The 22,283-nt window shown below is 38.3% G+C and overlaps 2 protein-coding genes across 2 annotated transcripts; both read right to left on the bottom strand.

Moving 5' to 3' along the window:
- Positions 1 to 12,448: 12,448 nt before the first annotated feature.
- On the bottom strand, positions 12,449 to 15,566 carry LOC105258069. The gene is made up of 3 exons (XM_025409641.1): positions 14,688 to 15,566; positions 13,899 to 14,642; positions 12,449 to 13,780 (listed from the first exon to the last, which is right to left on the bottom strand). Exons 1-3 carry the CDS (start codon positions 15,564 to 15,566, stop codon positions 12,449 to 12,451), a joined length of 2,955 nt encoding a protein of 984 aa, XP_025265426.1.
- A 218-nt stretch (positions 15,567 to 15,784) lies between these two features.
- LOC112638264 lies at positions 15,785 to 16,906 on the bottom strand. Its single transcript, XM_025409640.1, has one exon. The coding sequence runs from the start codon at positions 16,904 to 16,906 to the stop codon at positions 15,785 to 15,787; it is 1,122 nt and encodes a 373-aa protein (XP_025265425.1).
- Positions 16,907 to 22,283: the final 5,377 nt, after the last annotated feature.

Genomic DNA, 22,283 nt, shown 5'->3' with positions numbered 1-22,283 from the left:
AATGATTTCAAGCCTCATAACTTGGAAAGTACTTAATGAAAACTAACTTAATTATAGTGTTTTGGAAAGCTCTTGAGATGAGCTACAAGAATATGCAAAAGCATATAGGGTGTCCCATTTAAAAAGTTGGAGCTGATCTTCACGTGACCTTCAGGTGGCACTCCAAGATCAAACTAATGACACCATCTTATGTCCCCCTTGAAACCATACAACTTTTGTCTGAACAATTTTTTTGTATTCGGCTTACCAACGGAGATATTCAAGTGCGTCGATTAAAATGGGCCACGGTGTATATATACAGGGTGGACCATTTTAATCTATAATGGAAAATATCTCGGAATGTTGGTGAGATACAACAAAATGTTTTAGACAAAAGTTGTATGGTTTCAAGGGGGACATAAGATGGTGTCATTAGTTTGATCTTGGAGTGCCACCTGAAGGTCACGTGAAGATCAGCTCCAACTTTTTAAATGGGACACCCTATATGCTTTTGCATATTCTTGTAGCTCATCTAGAGAGGTTTCCAAAACACTATAATTAAGTTAGTTTTCATTAAATACTTTTCGAGTTATGAGGCTTGAAATCATTTCTTAATTTTACATAAACCGTAAAATATCTTGTGAAAATTCATTTTTCGATTATCTTACCTTAATACTTTTGTGCACAAAATAATGAGAGAAATCAATTGGTGTAAAGAAAAAACATAATTGTTTTAAAAAAAAATATGTAATTTGCATTTAATAATTCCATATTTTTTCTTAAAAACAATTGTATGTTTTCTTTACACCAATTGATTCCTCTGATTATTTTGTACATAAAAGTATTAAGGTAAGATAATCGAAAAATGAATATTTTACTAGATATTTTACGGTTTATGTAAAATTAAGAAATGATTTCAAGCCTCATAACTCGAAAAGTACTCAATGAAGAAATACTTTATTATAGTGTTTTGGAAAGCTCTCGAGGTCAGCTATAAGAATATACAATCAAAAATAGGGGTTTCCATTTAAAAACTTTTAATTGATTTTTCCGTGTCCTTAACAACACTATCCAAGGTCACACTAACCATGCTATATAATGCGACCTTTAAAGTCCTACAACTTTTGTTCGGAACATTTTTCAAGTAAATGCGTATTTTTCGAAATACCAGCCTGATACGGTCGCTCTGATACACCCTGTATATATATATATATATATATATATATATATATATATATATACCATACTTACTTCTTCAAAGCCATGGCCGGATATGTTACATATAAAAAAGATAGAACGATTAATAAATCTTAAAGATCGTTTCTCAATAGAGACCTAAAATTCCTGATCAATCATCCGTTTCCTATAATAATTACCGTGACTAAATAGCATAAATTTAATTAGTGTCGGCTCGCAATTTCCGCTCGAATATAAAGCGTTAGCGGAATCGTCGGAACAAACATTCGAGGGAGGAACAGTCTCAATTTACGGCGGAACTCCCCCATGACGATAAAATAAATAGTATTACAATATTAGTAACCTTTCACCCGTTGACGACATACACCGTGACACTAACACGCATTCACATAACAAATCCCCCTCGATCCCTGCACCTAGTTACTTCCCTATCTCCTCCCCAGTGTCTTCCTCCTCCTTCCCCGGCACACCTGCCCCGAGCTCACCATCATTCTCCGCGTCATCTCAGAGATTTCCTACCCCGATTTTACTCGAACCTTCTCCTCCCCCTTCTCCCGCACCTTTATTAGAATGTCGGTCTCCGTCTCCCATACCTGTAATTATCCTCGACTCCGATCCTCCATCCCCTTCCACCCGGAGTCCTCAGAGTTCCTCAAGGATCCGGAGGATTTCATAAGATATCCTCCTGATCTTAACGAGGGCTCCCATCCCTTTGACTTCCCCCCAGAGTCTCCGTCAGAACATTCTCTCCCAAATCCGACACCTGAATCCTCCCATTGTGACCGACTAAGCTACTTTATATCCCAGTTCCCTCCTCGATTTCTCTATTCCAGGAGGATCTTTTTGCGTGGGTCCACATAACCATGTGGACCACGAAGAATTTCTTCATTATCTAATTACTGCCCCTGCCGACTCAATAATTCCTTGGTACCTCCCTGGATCACACCTACCGTTAGCCGTTCCCATCCAAACCCTGTTAAGAAAATTTCCTCCGTCCACCATCCAGTTTGATGATTCTTGACCTTTATTCCCTCCTTAATCTATTCTTCTAGATCCTTTCCTTCCAGATTAAATAAGAAAAATCCAGAATTTAGCAAAGAATTGTAAAATCCAGCCAGGATTTAGCAACCTTAAAACTCCTTTTATTTATTCCTGGCTGATGTTCCCCGTACTGTTGTAACACCCGCAGAATTACACATTCACATCGATACAACACACACTAAAAACATTCTTTTGTAAAATCCTTCATGCTCACTAAATAAATTTCGATTGATAGTAAATTTATTTACATTTTCCCTGCTCACTTCCATTGATTTCCGAAATCGCACAAGGTTCCGTCCCGAGTAAAAGAGATTCGATTTTCTTACCGAAAAGGGACCAACGAGCGTAACGACTTAAAACACTCACAGAGTTAAAGGGACTATTGTGGTTACTGACCTATGTCAGGCCCCTGACAGTGCGCTCGACCTGATCCTTACGCACGCCCGAAAGTGTGTCATCGGGTAAGTAGGTTGCGTTCTTCCAGATGGCCCGACTTTTCAAGGGTCTGGACGTAACAAATGATTAGGGGTCTCCACCTCTTCGTTGCCCCAGGGCCTCCACACCTTTAAATCCAGCTCTGTTTCCGAGCGATATTAAATTTTGTTTCAAACAAAAGTTGTTTTTTTTTTAAAAGCTTTATCTAACGATACCCATATCGTTGCCCTTCGTTACCCCCTGTTGCCATTTAAAATTTTAAAGTTGCCTTCAATTTCTGGTATTTCCGGAAGTTTCCTAAAAATAAAAATATCATAATCAGAAACTTCAAATAGGCTTTTATGGTAAATATAATCATATTAATTTTTTATCACTATCCGTTTCCAAAATAAAAGCGGTGGATGAAACATCCTGTATATAATATTTTTTGATATATAATAGTAAGCTTTATACTAACGTAGATTTTATTTTATAAAATTAATTTAGAAAGTTAGCATCATTTCTTTGTGTTAAGAATAATTATATAACGACACAGAGCTACTAGATATTGAGATAGAAAATCTGTCTAATAAAAAAATCATTCATCAAACATTCTTCAAGTTATATCTATTAACGCTAATATTTCGATCGACAATATATTCAATCACTGAAATTTATATTAATTTTTATTGTACATATATCCATTTATATACAATTATATCCACATTATGTACAATTATATCCACATTTTTTATGGAGGCATTATCGCTTTATACTAACATTTCCAGGATTTGTTTGTATTAAAAATATAACGACATTCGAGAAAAAATTTGACAATGTAATAAATAAAAGAATTTATATAATTCTATGACTAATCTTTAATAACTATAAAGAAACAATATTTTTAACCTTTTTATTCTTAAAGTACAAACATTAATAAAACTTTAGTAAATTAGCAAATTTTGAAAAAAAATATGAGTTACGATAAAATTGAGAAGAGTTAACTAATCGTGAGAAAGAAATTGTTAGACAAAATTGTTTTAATAATTGCTACATTTTCGCCTGTTAAAAGCTGTTATAAATCCTCATGGACTCTCGTTAATTTATTGATTGATTTTATTTTTGACATGAGTTATGTTTGATATATAAGATGTCTTAAAAAAAAAATAAATATACTTTATGATATGAATAATGTTACATTAATTCAATTTATATCATTTAGGAATGGGGTCTTCAAATATACAGGGTCTTCAAGAAGTTCTGGAACGCTAAAAATATGTAATTTGTAATTAACAATTCCATATTTTTTCTTAAAAATAACTATGCTTTCTTTACACCAATTGATTTCTCTCATTTTTTTGTACATAAAAGTATTAAGATAAGATAATCGAAAAATGAATATTTTACTAGATATTTTATGGTTTATATAAAATTAAAAAATGATTTTAAGCTTCATAACTGGAAAAGTACTTAATGAAAAAAATGTTTAATTATAGAGTTTTTGAAAGCTCTCGAGGCAAGCTACAAGAATATGCGAAAGTATATAGGGTGTCCCGTTTAAAAAAATCAACTTGACTTTCATATGAGTACTTCATCCAAGGTAAAATTCTTATCATCATTATGTACATTTTATTTAGTCCTACAACTTTATTTCTTACATATTTTTCATTATAGTTGATCATTTTCGAGATATTTTAGGTTCCGGGATTTTTTGAAGAAAAAAATGTATATCAAACCGGTATTATTAAGTGAACAAAAAACGAAGGGCAATTTTTTGTTTAATTTTATAATTTATCATTAAAAGCACAAGAAACCGCAAATATTACGATACTTCCTTCTTTTCGTATGTTATACTTTATGAAGGATATTTCAATGTCCGAGAAAAGTGATGATCATATACTAAATTTCAAATCTGACCGGAGCCATTCTGATAGTACTGCAAGAAATGAAGCGAGAAGTCGATGAAGTTACACTTGCAAATATTTCTATCATCCCAGAATCTATCGGTAAGTTGCAAAAAAATGCATAAAACATTAATAACAAAATCTATGAGAAAAAAGTGTAAATATAATTTAAATTCAAGAGAGAGTGAAAAATCAAATCTAAAAATATCTTCCAGTAGTAAGAAGAATATAAATTCTAATTTCGTCCAAAAAGAAACAGAAAAGTATAATATAAACATAACATTGTATATAAAAATTGTCATAATTTAATGTAAAGTCAATTTTATTAATTTGCTACTCTGTTTTAAGCACATATTGTACTTCTGATTTCTTAAGCTATAGGAATTTTTCGAAAAGTACTTGTCATTTTATTAAAAGTCGTTTATTCGTATTTGCCATGAATTAACGATTATTTTTCTAAATTTTAATGACGCAAAAAGTTCTCATATTATTATTTTAAAGATCAATACTATGCTAATTTCCATATTTTGTAGTTTACATTTATTTTTTCTCTTTCCTTTATTTTCACATTATATTGTTCTTTCTGATTTACTGAGATAATCTTAATCTTATATATAATAAAATTTTTTATTGACGGACGTGTTTTTATGAACAGATCTTCGGCACTCCCATGGGTTCTCCGCTTTCACTTCCTAGCAGATATGGTGATGGACGATCTGGAGACACAATGCTTAAATTCATTGAATTTTACCGTTCCTATTTATTGCAGACTTGTAGACGATGTTTTTGCAATAGTGCCACGCGCAAGAATGGACGAAATTTTAACGATCTTTAATAATTATCACGAACGCTTGAGATTTACTTACGAGATGGAAGTTGATTCGTCGATTAGTTTTTTAAATGTTAAAATTATTCGGTCGGGTACTAGATTTATTACCAATTAGTTTAGGAAACCTACATGGTCCGGGAGATACATCAATTATTATTCTAATTACCCGCTAAAATATAAAATTAACACTATCTATAATTTAGTTGACCATGCTATTTTATTATCTAATGACTGCTTTAAACAAGAAAATATCAAGCTAGTACATGACACCTTAATCAATAATTGTTTTCCAGAACATATCATACATAGATACATTCAAAAAAGAATTAATTTTTTAAATAATTGCGACCACAATGATACCGTCGACGTGAATCCTACTCGTTTAAACAAGACTCATTTTATTACAATACCATACGTAGAGAATACGAGTCACGACTTGTACCGTTTTTTGCGAAATAGTGGTTTTAACGTCTACAAAATAATAAAAAAACTAAATAATTTAATTAGACGCGGTAAAGATAGCTTACACAATAATGACAAGATAAGTGTTGTATACAAATTAAAGTAAGGATTGTAATTTATCATACATTGGGCAAACAAAAAGACATTTACGTACGCGAGTAAAAGAACATTGTAATAATATAAAGTTACATGAAACTAATCATTCGGTCATTAGCAAACATAAATTGAAATCCGGACATGATTTTGACTGGTCGAAACCTAATATTTTGCATAATGAAAAATATGTTCGAAAGAGAGAAATTGCAAAGATGTTCTTTATCAAGAAATTTAATAATTTAATCAATCTACAGAAAGACACGGATAGTTTAAACAACATTTACGACAAAATAATAAAGGTCACGTAGTTTCGTTTTCCTATCGTTGTGTTTAGTTTCTTGACGAAAAGTCTCACGGACGCATCAATTTCTCAAATTCAAATCTAGTTAAATAACGTTTTTTGTTAATGTGACTTTGTGCAATTTACAAGATTATCGTCTATGCCTGTCTCCTGATTTTTATTACATCGGTATATAAAAATTGTTACACTTTAATTCGTTGAGCGTACTATATATTCAAACCGTTAATTAATTAATTAATTTATAAATCTTTTCCAGTATATACTCGATAAGGATCACAACCATATGGTCGAAACGTCGTATTAATAAACAAATTTTCTGGCTAGTTTGGTCGACTACACTTTTTTCAATGATCCTTTGATTATTTGACTAGCGACATTAAGATATATTTATAATATATAATAAAATGTTAATATGTACTATCTTAAAATCACTCAAAGTCAGTTTGAGCAAGCCAACATCTCTCAGAGCATTTATATTATACAATTCGACAGTCAATTCGAAGAAAAAGTAAACGACATTTTTGTGACATTGAGATAAAGAATCTAAATCTCTCAGTTTGTATTCTTTCATTTTTTTCTCTTTTTCTTAAATTCAACGACATAAATATATTAAAATATTAATTCTATTATAATTTTGTTAAATATAAAATAGCTAAAATTTTATGTTTTTACAGATGAAACCAACCTAAATTTACCGATGAAATAATACAAGGGTACCAAGTGCAGTGTTTTTTCTTCGAGGACTTCCTTAAAAAAATCTACGACAAAAATATCACAGCTACAAAATTGCAGCTCACGGTACACAATCTAACATCTAACACGACATATTATTTTCGAGTAAGTGCGCATACTAAAATTGTTGCTGGTCCTTACACGGATTTAATCAATGTGTCGACTACACATGAAAATCCAATACCTATATTATTACTCACATCGAAAAAAGGTATCTACATATTGGACGTGGATTTAAACATTACTAATGTCGCAGTGTCAGAGTACGTATACTGATAAATAAAATAGTTATAATTATCATAAATTATTTTTAACACTAAGTATAAAGTTAAAGTTATTATTATTATGCACAGTTTTATTATTATCAACATTATAGTAATAACTTTAAAATTAGAAATTTCAACTATAATTTTTTACTATACAATTATAGTTGGTTCTTTTTTTCAACTCAATAGTAAAGGTCGCTTATTCGATACAAGATAATAAAGTTTATTGGGTAATCGAAAGAAACCTAATGACAGTGAAAATTAATGAAAATAATATCACAAAAATGGCTAGCTTTGATAAATATCTTCTTGATCTCTGCATTGACTGGGTAGCAAGAAATCTATATATCTATGCAAGCTATGAAGTCTTTGAGTACACTAACATTGTAAAGTTCGATTTAACAATATGGGAAAATGTATAATTAAATTTCATGAGATTTTTAAATCAAAAATTTATATTTCCAGTTTAAGTGTATCACCGTCTATGGTTTACTACGGTTCACCTGAAAAAATAATTTTCCATTAAAGATTTATGCATATTTGTAACTTTTCTATAATTTTATAATTATAATCATAAATAAAAAACAAAATAATAAGTTATTATATAATTATAAGAATTTCGAATTTTTACTGCATACAAGTTTCCGTTTTTGTTAAAATAATGTTTCATAATGAGTAAAATAATTATATTTTTAGAATATATAATTTTATATTTCTCATCATACAATTGGACGAATGGAAAATATAATATGATGCAATATGATCTCGATGAAAAAGATGTGCAAATTGTTCAGTTGATAAATTCATCCCTTTGCGTATATTTTTTTATGATCCTATAATTGACAACACGAATAATGAGGAGTTGTTAATTTACTGGTTTAATGATGAGCACATATTTGTGGCAGACTTTTCGATGTGTAATACGATTTTACATAAGAAAAACATAAGTGATAACATTCACTTCAAAACTATAACGATTGACAAAACAAATATTTACATTTTAGTAGATGAATGTTCGTTTAAATTTGTCTACGTTTCGAAAAAGAAATATGCAAATTTCGAGAGCGTAAATGCAGCGGAATATGTTAAAGAGATAATAAATAAAAATATGATTTATGATATATTCGCTTTTGATAAATCTTTATCATATCCTCCAATGAGATGTCTGACACCTGACGAAAAAGTTTACAATTTTAAAAATATGACTGCAACGGCAAACAGCATCATTGTAAATCTTCCGGAGCCGGTTGTAAAGAGTGGATGCAAAAATTATAATTTATCAACTACTATATATACTATTTCCGTAAGCTGTTTATACAACAATCTCAACAAGTCTGAAAAATTCAATGTACTGACGGCCGAGCGATATTACGAGATTCAGAACTTAACATCATTTGCAGAGTACAAGTTGAAGTTTACTTTAAGCAATTTTTATTTTGATCAATTATCAATAAATCCATTTGATTCGAATGTGATACCAATAAAAACTAATTCGGGTAAGCTTGATGCACCAGAGAACATAAGTGTTCTAGCTTCGACGCCTACTGTAGCAGTAATTCATTGGATGCCACTCGAGAAAGTATACTGTGCGGCCGTGATCTACGAAGTGCATTCAGTTACATTAATGAATGACAAGCAACAACAAAGCAAACAATTTATCAATGTGCCGAAACATATGACAGACGGAAGATTTTTCACAAAGATTAACTTGTTGCTAACGGTACAAGATTATTTGATATACGTGTGTGTGTATTCAATTAATTTCAACGATTTCTACAACGAGAGTTTAAGATCGTTCACATATGCTGAGAACCAAACATTACTTTGAGCGAGATCAACATAAATAGCATGAACATTTCATGGATCTCAAACATTAATCTGACGATCTTTTTTACACTAGAGTACAAAGTGTTGTGCCGAACGCGGCACGGGGTGTGGGGTAGCCGGGTATCGTAACCAAAACCTTCAGCCGTTTTAGTCTACAACGTTTTTATTGTAAAATCCTTTACATAAATAGATTATCTTTCTTGTTTTTAGTCGGTATCTTTTGAGCCCTCTCTTCGTCGTCCTTTCCTGAATCGCTTCGTTCTTAGCTTTTAGAGTGTTTAGTAACTTCGTCGTGTGATTCGTCGCACGGTATAGCGGTTAGCCCTTGGTCTCGTACTAGTTGATTGATTTATATTTAACGACTGTCCGCCGCCGATTCGCGGTGGACGGCTTTTATTCCTTCGATTTGGGGTGTTTTTTGGGAGGGGATCGCCTAGCGACATGACCATGTATGGTCATGGAGGTTTTTCGTGGCGTCCAAAGTCTAAGTGCAAGCGAAGAAGGTTCAAAGACGAATCCCTTCGTTAGCGTTTTCGCGTTTCCGGCGAACGTTCTTACGCGTGGTTCGCTGAGGTAGCGGTTTTGCGCGGTTCGCGAATATTCTATCCCTAAAAAATTACCCTTTTAAAAAAAAGGTAAAAAAAGGTGCTAAGTCCGCGTAAAAAACAGTATATGTATTTGCAAAATAGTGTATTATTAACTGTAAAAAACTACTGTATTGTATATCCTACAAAAATAATGATATCAAAAAAGTTGCGCTAAGTGAAAATAAAAGCTTATAAAAATACTTTAACCAAAAAAAGTTATACAAAATAGCTGATTTAATTTTCTACATTATATCTTAGAAAAATAATAATATCCAAAAATTACGCTAATTGAAAATAAAAACTTAAAATAATTTAACTAAAAAAAATTGTACAAAATAATTGTTTTAATTTCATACAAATAATATTAAAGAGTTGCGCCAACTGAATAAAAATTTTTACTATAAAATAGACATATTTCTTTTTTATTTTCAATATTAAAAGAAAAATGATATTAAATGAATTGTAATATATCTATTATAAAAAATCGAATTGAAAATATTAACAATCATATACATTGCAATAATCATATGCATATATCCTGAAAAGTTTAATTAAAAAAAAAGAAGAAAATGATAATACAAAATACAAAATTAAAAATTATTAAAAAAATTAAAAATTAGAAATTAATAAATAAAAAATAAAAATTTATATAAAAATTAAAAATTAATACATATAAAAAAATTTTAGTTAAAAAACTTAGCGCTGCTAATTTCATTAGCACATTGTTCAGCGTAGCAGCGCTAAGTTTTTTACCTAAAATTTTTTTATATGTATTAATTTTTAATTTTTATATAAATTTTTATTTTTTATTTATTAATTTCTAATTTTTAATTTTTTTAATAATTTTTAATTTTGTATTTTGTATTATCATTTTCTTCTTTTTTTTTAATTAAACTTTTCAGGATATATGTATATAATTATTGCAATGTATATGATTGTTCATATTTTCAATTCGATTTTTTATAATAGATATATTACAATTCATTTAATATCATTTTTCTTTTAATATTGAAAATAAAAAAGAAATATGTCTATTTTATAGTAAAAATTTTTATTCAGTTGGCGCAACTCTTTAATATTATTTGTATGAAATTAAAACAATTATTTTGTACAATTTTTTTTAGTTAAATTATTTTAAGTTTTTATTTTCAATTAGCGTAATTTTTGGATATTATTATTTTTCTAGGATATAATGTAGAAAATTAAATCAGCTATTTTGTATAACTTTTTTTGGTTAAAGTATTTTTATAAGCTTTTATTTTCACTTAGCGCAACTTTTTTGATATCATTATTTTTGTAGAATATACAATACAGTAGTTTTTTACAGTTAATAATACACTATTTTGCAAATACATATACTGTTTTTTACGCGGACTTAGCACCTTTTTTTACCTTTTTTTTAAAAGGGTAATTTTTTAGGGATATCACTCTTTTTTGTACTATATGTTAAACATCTCTAAATAAATGAGCAAAGAACCCGCCATCATCCCCGTCATATTTCATTAAAATTAGACGGTCCTCTTTCCTTACTATATAGATATTCAGATCCTTCAAACTTCTGTGCTACTCTTATTGTGTTCGCGAATGAGTTATTCGAAACGAGAGGCGCGACAGAAAAGGTCTTGAACTCGGACACTGCACAATTGAGAAAAAAACAAGCCACGACACGTATGATTTTTTTTGTACTTTTGATAATTTTATTTTTAACACCACACGATGAATAAAGTTTTACACAAAATATATGTATTTTTCAGAACTCGAAAAATATTGCCGGAATTGGTTCAAGTCCGTAATCTAGAGGAAAGTCCGAGTGAAGAAAGCGGTCGAGTAATACTGCGGTTTGCGAAGCGATTTACAATAAGTGCGGTTTAGCGAAAAGTGCGGTTTAGCGAAAAGTGCGAGACTTCCCTTGTCCACGCGTGGGGCCCGCTATATACCGGGCAAATCCCTTGGCCCGTGTCGACGTGGCCCAATTAACTTTGCATTTTGGCGATGACCTCAGGGCGCTGCGCGTCACCGGCCGCCGATGAGGTCCACCGCTGACAATGAGGCAACTGTCATGCGCGCGATCCCCCCAGATCAGCTGATTGGTGATCAGCTGATCGTGACGCATGGGCGCGCATGCCCGTGAACCACACAGGCCTCGGCGACCATTGACACTGCTATTGTCAACGGCAGAGACAAACGGCCCCCGCGGCGGCAACAAAATAGAGACAATTCGAACGATCGGTTCCCCTTTATAAATAGAAGCGTCGAGAAGACTCTCGACGTCCGCTAATCTGAAAAACCTCGACCCTCAGCAATGACGAGCTGAGATGATATGCATGCGAAATATGAACTTCAAACATCCCGCCCGCCTCGTCAGTACATGACGAAATGAATGAGTGCGTGCAAGTACTGACAGATGTCATGAGCAGTTCGATTTGTGAATTGTGAATCGCGCGTGATGAATGGAATGTGGTGATGATGCAACGTAACAACACGTGTGATTCAGTCTATTGAAATTTTCGCTTGAGTGAGTGTTGCGTTTTGGTGAAATATTGTGACGGTGAATAATGAGAAACATACTCGTGATGTTGTGTACAATATGTAAAAGTATTGGCGGTTGATTTCCAAAACGTGCGGTGATGAGTGATCGTGAAATTGCGACGTAAAAAAAAAAGAAAACGCGAGAAGACAATTAATAACGCGATCCGCCGATCGTACGTGGGATTATAAGTGACGCGAATGAAGTGCGATGCGGTGAAACGAATTAGTGAGAAACCGCAGCAAAAAAAAGGAGAAACGAAATAAGAACGTGTGATTGTGCGGGCTCACGAATCCGGTTGTGATGAGTCTGCCCTGGCGTTGTCTCCTGGCAGGACGATGATCTTCGCGAGTGGTCGAGTGAACTCTGAAGATGCGGTGCGGACGGTGATGACGCGTATGATTCCGTCGTGCAGTGCCGTGATGCGGGCGAGCGGCCATCTCGTCGGAGGCGTGATCTCCGATCGCAGCAGGCACAGATCGCCGATGCTAGGGCCGGCTTCGTCCTTGGTCCACTTTGGTCGTGACGCCAAAGTGCTGAGGTACTCGCGCGTCCACCGTTCCCAAAAGTGGTCGCGCATTTTTTGAAGAAGCCGCCACCGCGATAGAGCGTTGTCCTTCTCGGACGTGAGTGACGGCTCAGGAACGGCCACGAGGGGGGCGCCGATGATGAAGTGCCCTGGGGTTAGCGCCGCCAGATCGTCGGGATCGTCCGTCAGCGGCTGCAACGGACGCGAATTTAGGCACGCCTCCACCTGAGTGACGAGGATCGCCATTTCCTCGTAAGTGAGGGTGGCTTCGCCGATGACCCTTCGGAGGTGGTGTTTGGTGGATTTGACGGCGGCCTCCCACAGTCCGCCGAAGTGCTGCGGGGGGGGTTGAACCTCCATCTCACGCCGTCGGAAGCTGTTGCGTGAATTATCCGACGGCCGTCGGAAGAGAAAGCGGAACAGCTCCCGCAGCTCACGGTCAGCTCCGACGAAGTTCGTGCCGCAGTCGGAGAAGACGTCGCTGCAGAGGCCTCGCCGGGAAACGAAGCGGCGGAAGGCAGCTAGGAACGCCTCGGCCGTGTAGTCCGTGACTGCCTTCAGATGGACCGCCTTGATGCTGAGGCAGACGAAAACTGCGATGAAGCCCTTGAATGCCTTGTGGCCTCGTCCCTTGCTAGCCCGAATGAGGATAGGGCCGGCGTAGTCGACCCCGGTGCGCAGGAACGGGCGTGCAGGAGTCACTCGTTCCCGTGGTAGATTGCCCATGAGTGGTTGCGGTGCGGCGGCTCTCCACCGCGTGCAGGTGACGCATCGGTGGATCGCCCGCTTGACGACTGCTCGACCACGTGGGATCCAAACTCGTTGACGAAGCAACCCGAGGGTGAGCTGCACTCCTCCGTGCAGGGTCCGCCGGTGGCAGGAGTCCACCATCAAGTGAGTCAACCTTGACTCCGGTGGGATGATGATGAGATGCCGCTCGTCGTGAGACAGGATGGCGTTCTTCAGTCGTCCTCCGACTCGCATTACACCGCTGTCGTCGAGGAACGGACTCAGCTTGGTGAGAGGACTTCTGGGTGGCAAGGCGCGTCCTTTGCTGAGTGCTGTGATCTCGCCGAGGAAGTGCAGAGTCTGTGTGGTGCGAATCCAGTGAAGGAGTGCGTCTTCGATCTCGCAAGACACGAGTGAGAGTGCGGCGTCAGCGGTGGTGCGAGATCTCCGGGTGCCGGTCCGTCGCCATCGAAGACACCAGGCTGTCACTCTGAGCAGTCGGTGCAATGACGAGAAACGGAGCAGAAAGGCCGACTCGGAGACGTCCTTGACAGCCGCTGAGAGTAACGGCTCTTTGCTCCGGCACAGCAGCGTTCAGCAGGGCGCCGTCGTTGTTCGGCCACCTTGCTTGGTCCTCTAAAAGCCAGGATGGTCCCGTCCACCACAGAGGATGACCGACCAGGTCGCTAGGCAGAACTCCTCGGGAGGCGCAGTCAGCTGGGTTGTCCTTGCCCGGCACATGTCGCCATCGCGCCTCGGGTAACCGCTCCTGGATCAGCGACACTCTGTTGACCACGTAGGTCTTCCAGCGGGAGGCGTGTCCGTGGATCCAGTGAAGAGTGACCCTGGAGTCCGACCAAAGGAAGACTGGAGCTGAGGACAAACTTAGCAGAGTGCGCGTGTGGACGACGAGGTTCGTCAAGAGGGCGGCCGCGCATAGCTCGAGTCTCGGCAAGGACATGGGCTTCACGGGCGCGACCTTGCCCTTAGCGGTCAGCAGGTGGAGTGTGGCGCCCCTTCCAGTGGAGGAGCGGAGGTACACCACGGCGGCGTACCCTCGCTCCGATGCGTCGGCGAATCCGTGTAGTTCGACGTGTGAGTGCGGACCGTCGCTGCCGAGCCAACGAGATACCTTTATCTCGTTGAGACGCGGAAGTTGCGAGAGCAGGTTCCTCCAAGCGAGCGTGTCCGATGATGGAAGTGGAGTGTCCCAGTCGATCTTCTGGAGTCAGGCGGACTGGATTAGGATCTTGGCCCGCATTGTGACCGGGGTGATCCAGCCGAGAGGATCGAACATTCGTGCGGTTTCCGACAGGACACGCCGTTTTGTTAGTTCGTCGAAGTGACGTGTTGGTTGGGAAAATGTGAAGTGATCACTGGCCGGGTGCCAGTGAAGACCCAGTGTTGTGTGACTCTCGTGTGACCACGAGTGAGATGAGTGGGTCAGCCGGTGCTCGTGCGGAACGCCGTCCAGGATGCTGAGGTGGTTGGCCGCCCATTTCCGAAGAGGAAACCCGCCCGCCATGCAGAGGCTGCGGAGCTTCCGTTGCGCTGCGGTGGCCTCCGAGAGGGTGCTCGTGCCGGTCACGACGTCGTCCACGTAAGTATCGCGGCGCAGCGCGACAGCTCCTTGCGGAAATCGGTGACCTTCGTCGGCGAGCTGGTGCAAGGTCCGTATGACAAGGAATGGCGCGCACGCCAAGCCATACGTGACCGTTCGCAAGCGGTATTCGCGGATGTCGTCAACGGCACGGTGCCGCCAAAGTATCCGCTGATAATCGCGGTCGTCTGGATGAACAAGAATTTGGCGGTACATTTTCTCAATGTCCGCCAAGAAGACGTAACGGTGCCAGCGCCAGCGCAGGAGTACGTCAGCGAGAACTGGCAAGAGGTTGGCACCAGTCAGCAGACTGGTGTTGAGTGAGGTGCCCGAGGTCGTGAGCTGTGAGCCGTTGAACACGACCCTGAGCTTAGTGGTGGTGCTCGTTTCTCGCAACACTCCGTGATGCGGTAAGTAGCACCTTGCAGTATCTTCTTGTTGTGATGATGTGGTTACAGCTTCCATGTGTTGCAGGTCTTCGTAGTCCTTCATGAAGCTGCGGTAGAGGTTGCCGAATCGAGCGTCCTTGTCGCAGCGGCGCTCCATGGCATGGAGCAAACGCTCGGCCGGCCGACGGGTTCCTGACAGAGAGGGTGGAGCTCCGGAGAAGGGAAGCCTCACAATGTAACGTCCGGCGTTGGTGCGTGAGTGCTCGCGGACGAAGATGTCCTCGCATCTTCTCTCCTCCGGGGTAAGAGCGACGGGAGCGGTATGCTCCTTCTCCTGCTCCCAGAAGAGCTGCACCAAGTCGGTCAGCTGGCGGTCTATAGTGCATTGGTGAGCGCATGGCTACCCTGGGTCGTGCTCGGTGTTCCCGACAGGATCCACCCGAGGGAGGTCTTCTGCGCGATGGGCTCGTCTTTGCATCTCTTGCGGAGTCCATCTTGAAGGATGGCGGAATAGACATCCGCACCGAGCAGTATCTCGATTGAATCTCGGTCTAAATACTGCGGATCGGCCAGAGAGAGACCGCGTATGTGGGGCCAGGTGACGCTGGCTCGCACGATGGGCCCCTGGTACGCGGAGAGATGCGGCAGGACGTACGCCTGGACGGGGAGTGTTGCTCCAGTTATTGCCGAGGAGAGCGCCAAAGACAGCCATCCGCGGGTTGCTCCAGAGGCTCCTCCGATCCCGGCTATCGTCATCGAGGAGCGGATCCGCGGCAGGCGCAATCGTTGTGCCAGGGCCTCTGAGACTAGAGAGACCTCTGATCCTTGGTCGATCAGTGCTCGGATGTGCGGTCTTCCCACGTGGTCCTTGATAGTAACCCGTGCGGTGGCAAGAAGAATTGCCTTGCGGTCTGATGCGAAGCGTGTGGTGGACAAGGAAATCGCACCATCAGATTGCGAGCATGCGTCGTGCAGAAGCGTGTGGTGGCGTGCTTTGCAAGTGAAGCACGTTTTCGACGACTGACATTTTGCCAGGTAATGGTTACCGAGGCAGTTGAAGCACAATCTGTTTGCTTCTACTAGGCCTTTTCGCTCGGCAGCGGTCTTGGCCTTGAACGTCGAGCATTGCATAATCGAATGCTTTTCTTTACAGGCGGCGCACGTTGACGAACCGGATGCGCGTTTTACAAAGTGCGACTTTGCGGACCGAGAAGTGTCTCCGGATTTCGCGGCAGTGGTTGGCTGCACGGCGTTCAGCGTGAGGATCTGCTTCGCTATGAAGTCCATAAGGACGTCGTTGCTTGGCGGGTCGACGGAATCGCGGATTGAGGACTCCCACTGCATTCGAGTCTGTGGGTCAAAGCGCTCGACGAGCAGGTAATTGAAGAGGTCCATACCGTGCGTGCCGATGGGCCTTTCGATGCTCTCCTGAGCATTGATGGCAGTCGTGGTGGCTTTATAAATTCGGTTCAACTCGTCAGCGGTCGCGTTCTTCATTTTAAGCACGGCGGTGTAGGCAGCGAAGTTGGCGCGAATGAGCTCTCGCTTGTTCTCGTAGTGAGAACTTAAAATTGACCACGTCCTGTCATAATTGCCCCCGACAATCGGCAATGATCTAATTAGTTTTTCCGCAGGGCCCTGTAAGCTCGTACGGAGATAGTGGAGCTTTTCCACGTCGGAAATGGAAGTATTGCTCTCGATGATGGATAAGATGTCGCGAAACGCGGGCCAATCACTGTATGCACCGGAGAACGACTGGAGCTTAATTCGCGGCAGCGAGGTCTTGAGCGTCTGCTCTTGGTGAGCCTCGACTTGGGCGTAGTGGACGACTCGCCCTTGAGTTTGTTCGCGTATTCGACCAGCATGCTCCTTTGTGTCACGTAGGTAGTTTCCGCGATATCGATAAAGTCATTCTTTGCGTACTCACTCTTAAGATATTTGTCTTTCAGTGCCGTTACAATGAGGTCATGATGGGCCTCGAATCTGGTCCACAGCGTGTCGAGAATGCGGAGGCGAGCCTGAATCGCTTCGTCGGTAATGCTCGAGACGCCCATCTTGCGCAGATTGTCCACGGAGCGAGACATTCGTCCGTGGATGTCGTTCTGCGCCTCCAACAGTGCCTTTAGATCTGCACTCATGATCACTTTTCAGTTTCAGATTCACGCACTATGTCACAAGGTTCACCCACGAACTGCGGATGCGGATAAAAAATCCGGCTCGAAGGACCAGAAAATGTTCGCGAATGAGTTATTCGAAACGAGAGGCGCGACAGAAAAGGTCTTGAACTCGGACACTGCACAATTGAGAAAAAAACAAGCCACGACACATATGATTTTTTTTGTACTTTTGATAGTTTTATTTTTAACACCACACGATGAATAAAGTTTTACACAAAATATATGTATTTTTCAGAACTCGAAAAATATTGCCGGAATTGGTTCAAGTCCGTAATCTAGAGGAAAGTCCGAGTGAAGAAAGCGGTCGAGTAATACTGCGGTTTGCGAAGCGATTTACAATAAGTGCGGTTTAGCGAAAAGTGCGGTTTAGCGAAAAATGCGAGACTTCCCTTGTCCACGCGTGGGGCCCGCTATATACCGGGCAGATCCCTCGGCCCGTGTCGACGTGACCCAATTAACTTTGCATTTTGGCGGTGACCTCAGGGCGCCGCGCGTCACCGGCCGTCGATGAGGTCCACCGCTGACAATGAGGCAACCGTCATGCGCGCGATCCCCCCAGAGCTGATTGGTGATCAGCTGATCGTGACGCATGGGCGCGCATGCCCGTGAACCACACAGGCCTTGGCGACCGTTGACACTGCTATTGTCAACGGCAGAGACAAACGGCCCCCGCGGCGGCAACAAAATAGAGACTCGAACGATCGGTTCCCCTTTATAAATAGAAGCGTCGAGAAGACTCTCGACGTCCGTTAATCTGAAAAACCTCGACCCTCAGCAATGACGAGCTGAGATGATATGCATGCGAAATATGAACTTCAAACATATTGCAAAAATAACGGATAACTACAAATCAATATGTCATTAGAAACCGTACACCTTTTTTCATTCAAAAACTAAGCATTTTAGAGAAAAACGTTTTTGACAAAAATTGTATGATTTTGAGAGGAACATAAGATGGTGTCATTGGTTTGACCTCGGATGGCATCGTTAAGGTCAGTTCAAGGACATCTTTAATTTCTTAAATGGAATCACCTATTTTTTATTGCATATTCTTATAGCTTATGTCGAGAGCTTTCCAAAACACTATAATAAAGTATTTTTTCATTAAGTACTTATCGATTTATAAAACTTAAAATAAAATCTTAGTTTTACATAAACTATAAAATATCTAGTAAAATATTTATTTCTCGATTATCTTACCTTAATACTTTTATGTACAAAATAATGAGAGGAATCAATTAATGTAAAAAAACACACAGTTGTTTTTAAGAAAAAATATGTAATTGTTAATTGCAAATTATATATTTTTTCTTCGGAACAATTATGTGTTTTTTTTTAGACCAATTGATTCCTCTCATTATTTTGTACATAAAAGTATTAAGGTAAGATAATCGAGAAATAAATATTTTACTAGATATTTTATAGTTTATGTAAAATTAAGATATTATTTTAAACCTTATAAATCGAAAAGTATTCAATGAAAAAATACTTTATTATAGTGTTTTGGAAAGCTCTCGACATAAGCTATAAGAATGCAATAAAATATAGGTATATGCAATAAAAAATAGGTGATTCCATTTAAGAAATTAAAGGTGTCCTTGACCTGACCTTAACGATGCCATCCAAGGTCAAACCAATGACACCATCTTATGTTCCCCTCAAAACCATACAATTTTTGTCTAAAACGTTTTTCTCTAAAATGCTTAGTTTTTGAAAGAAAAGGGGTGTACGGGTGGTCTAGGACACCCTGTATACAAGGTGTCCCATTTTAATCAATGGATCCAAATTTCTCCTAAACTACGCCAGCTACAAAAAAATGTTTCAGACAAAAGTTGTATGGCTTGAAGGGGGACATAAGGTGGTGTCATTGGTTTGACATTGAAGAGTCACCTAAAGGTTACGTGAAGATCACGTCCAATTTTTTATAATATGGCACCCTATATGCTTTTACATATTCTTATAGTTCATCTCGAGAGCTTTCCAAAACATTTTTTATAATATGGCACCCTATATGCTTTTACATATTCTTATAGTTCATCTCGAGAGCTTTCCAAAACACTATAATTAAGTTAGTTTTCATTAAGTAGTTTTCGAGTTATGAGGCTTGAAATCATTTCTTAATTTTACATAAATCGTAAAATATCTAGTAAAATATTCATTTTTTGTTTAACTTATCTTAATACTTTTGTGTACAAAATAATAAGAGGAATCAATTGGAGTGTAAAAAAAACATATAACTGTTCCGAGGAAAAAAATATGTAATTTGCAATTAACAATTCCATATTTTTTCTTAAACAACTGTATGTTTTCTTTACACCATTTGATTCTGCTTCATATTTTGTACGTAAAAGTATTAAGATAAGATAATCGAAAAATGAATATTTTACTAGATATTTTACGACTTATGTAAAATTAAGAAATGATTTCAAGTCTTATAACTTGAAAACTACTTAATGAAAATTAACTTAATTATAGTATTTCGGAAAGCTCTCGAGATGAACTAAAAAAATATGCAAAAGCATATAGGAAGTCCCATTTAAAAAGTTGGATGTGATCTTCACGTAACCTTCAGGTGACTTTTCAATGCCAAACCAATGACACCACCTTATGTTCCCCTTCAAGCCATACAACTTTCGTCTGTGAAACATTTTTTTGTAGCTGATGTAGTTTAGGAGAAATTTGGATCCATCGATTAAAATGAGACACCCTGTATATAATAATCTTAACATCACGGAGCGCCGCTAGTGCAATCTTACGTCGAATGCGGCAAACGTACAACTTTTTACGCTTGCGCATTGGGGACTTGGGCGACGATGACCAAGGAGACGTTGCTTAATGAAAATTTTTCATATTTCGACTTTGGATCATAATATTGCTGTTCACGATGCACGTAGAGCAAAAATAAAGACACTTTTCTTATATAAATCAACCTCAAGCTATCCATTAAGCCTAATAAGAACTCGATCCGTTTAGCGATTATTTCAATATGATAATCTCGAACATCTCCAACTATCCGACTCGCGTAATGATACACGGCGCGTCTTGTTGCTTACGCGGGACTTAGCACAAGACACTACCGTGTCTCTTGATTAATATTATCAAAAGAATAAGTTATAGTCTTTCGGACTATAACATCCCTCCCCCGTTGGAAAAGAAAAACGGAGGTTGCAAACGAAGTTTTCCTATCTTCCAAATGTGTATATACCTATCCTTATTTTAAATACAATATATTTCCCGTGTACAATATTCATTATAATCGTTTCTTATTTCTAGATTAAAATTTATTTATCCTAAAATCGTGTGCTCTTAGTCCTTTTTAATATTGGTTTAGGCATTCCATACGATTTGTCAATTTCATCTACTAATGTAACAACAGCTGGTCGTTTAGCTTTTCTTTTTCTATATTGGATTATTATCCAGGCTATTAATGCTATAATGATTAAAATAGTTATTCCGCTAGAAGTTGTTGTATAAATGACTTGCTTTTGTTTAAAAAAGTTATTGTTATTATTGTTCAAGTTATTATTAATTTCTTCTAATTTATTACTTAATCCTTTTAATTCTAGTGGATTATTTTTATTATTTCTTTAAATTCGTATACGTGATTTTGTTTGTCATTAATTTCTGTAATTGTTATATTGAACTCTGGTAGAAATGTTTCTATGCTCGTATTATATGTAATTATTTCTATCTGTATCGTCATGTCTGTAGTTATTAGTTTACAGTTATCGTGTAACGTAATCCGACCTGTGTTTTTGATTATCTTTTTATACTCAGGATGATCATTACATTTTATCGTGATCTGTTGCTCAAATGATGTCGAATATAATCAAGAGTGCAGCTGTTGTAATATGATCCACATTGCGCGGGTCGCTTTTTTATGGCCTATATTACATTGGTTGCGATAGTTTTGTTCTTGTACATAAATTTTCGCTTCGCACGTATTTTCGTTAACATGATAAATTGGTTGATTTTTTCCGCATAAGTATAAATTATTATTATTCGTACATTCGTCTAATTCTTGTTTTCTTAGAATTAAATAGGTACGTGTTTCTTTATTTACAGCAATCAACTTATTAGCTACTCCTGTGTATATAAAACTATTTTCGTAGTTAGGTGTCGGCAACGGGATTACATTTAAGACGTCAAACATTGGTTGTGTAATTAGTGGAAATTTTAATATCGTATATATATTCGTTTTGTCGCAATACGCATTTACTTCCACATAATTTTCTATAGTTAGCCATTCGTCGTATTTTATGTCGAATGGGAAATACGAACCTCGCAGTAACTGTAAGGCTGCTTCCTTTAAATTATCAATTATTTCATTTATTGGTGTTAATAATGGATGCATTATGCCTTTACGAATATGTGTAAGGTATTCTAAAATATCTTTCGCATCTCTAATTAGATCTGTTAACATTGCTGTAATTACAGTAAAATGTTCGTCGATTTCTTCGCGCGTCGTATATTCTCTTATGTAATCGTTTAGTAATTTACCATTGTAATCTAGTATATTTTCTAATTTATTTAAATGGATTATTGTAGTATTTAGGATTTTTATTTGATTTTTCGCGACGTGTTCTAATGTTTGTTGATTGTTTTGTATGAATTGGAATTGTTCATTTATTAATTTTCGATCATTTGCGTCCATTACTCCGAATAATGTTTTTGTTATTAGGCCTACTCCATCTATC

The sequence above is a fragment of the Camponotus floridanus genome, unplaced genomic scaffold, assembly GCF_003227725.1.
Source record: "Camponotus floridanus strain SB8 unplaced genomic scaffold, Cflo_v7.5 scaffold276, whole genome shotgun sequence".
Taxonomy (NCBI): domain Eukaryota; kingdom Metazoa; phylum Arthropoda; class Insecta; order Hymenoptera; family Formicidae; genus Camponotus; species Camponotus floridanus.
The sequence above is the reverse complement of the archived record's forward strand: the minus strand, read 5'-3'. Positions and strand labels throughout refer to the sequence as shown.

What these genes read in the sequence shown, in the direction of transcription:
- LOC112638264 (XM_025409640.1), bottom strand. Translation starts at nt 16,906, where the DNA reads ATGAAGAACGCGACCGCTGACGAGTTGAACCGAATTTATAAAGCCACC.
- LOC105258069 (XM_025409641.1), bottom strand. Translation starts at nt 15,566, where the DNA reads ATGGAGCGCCGCTGCGACAAGGACGCTCGATTCGGCAACCTCTACCGC. An exon ending in CTCTCGGCTGGATCACCCCG is followed by an intron (nt 14,643 to 14,687) that starts GTCACAATGCGG and finishes GCCTGACTCCAG; the next exon opens with AAGATCGACTGGGACACTCC. An exon ending in CTGCTCAGAGTGACAGCCTG is followed by an intron (nt 13,781 to 13,898) that starts GTGTCTTCGATG and finishes CGCACCACACAG; the next exon opens with ACTCTGCACTTCCTCGGCGA.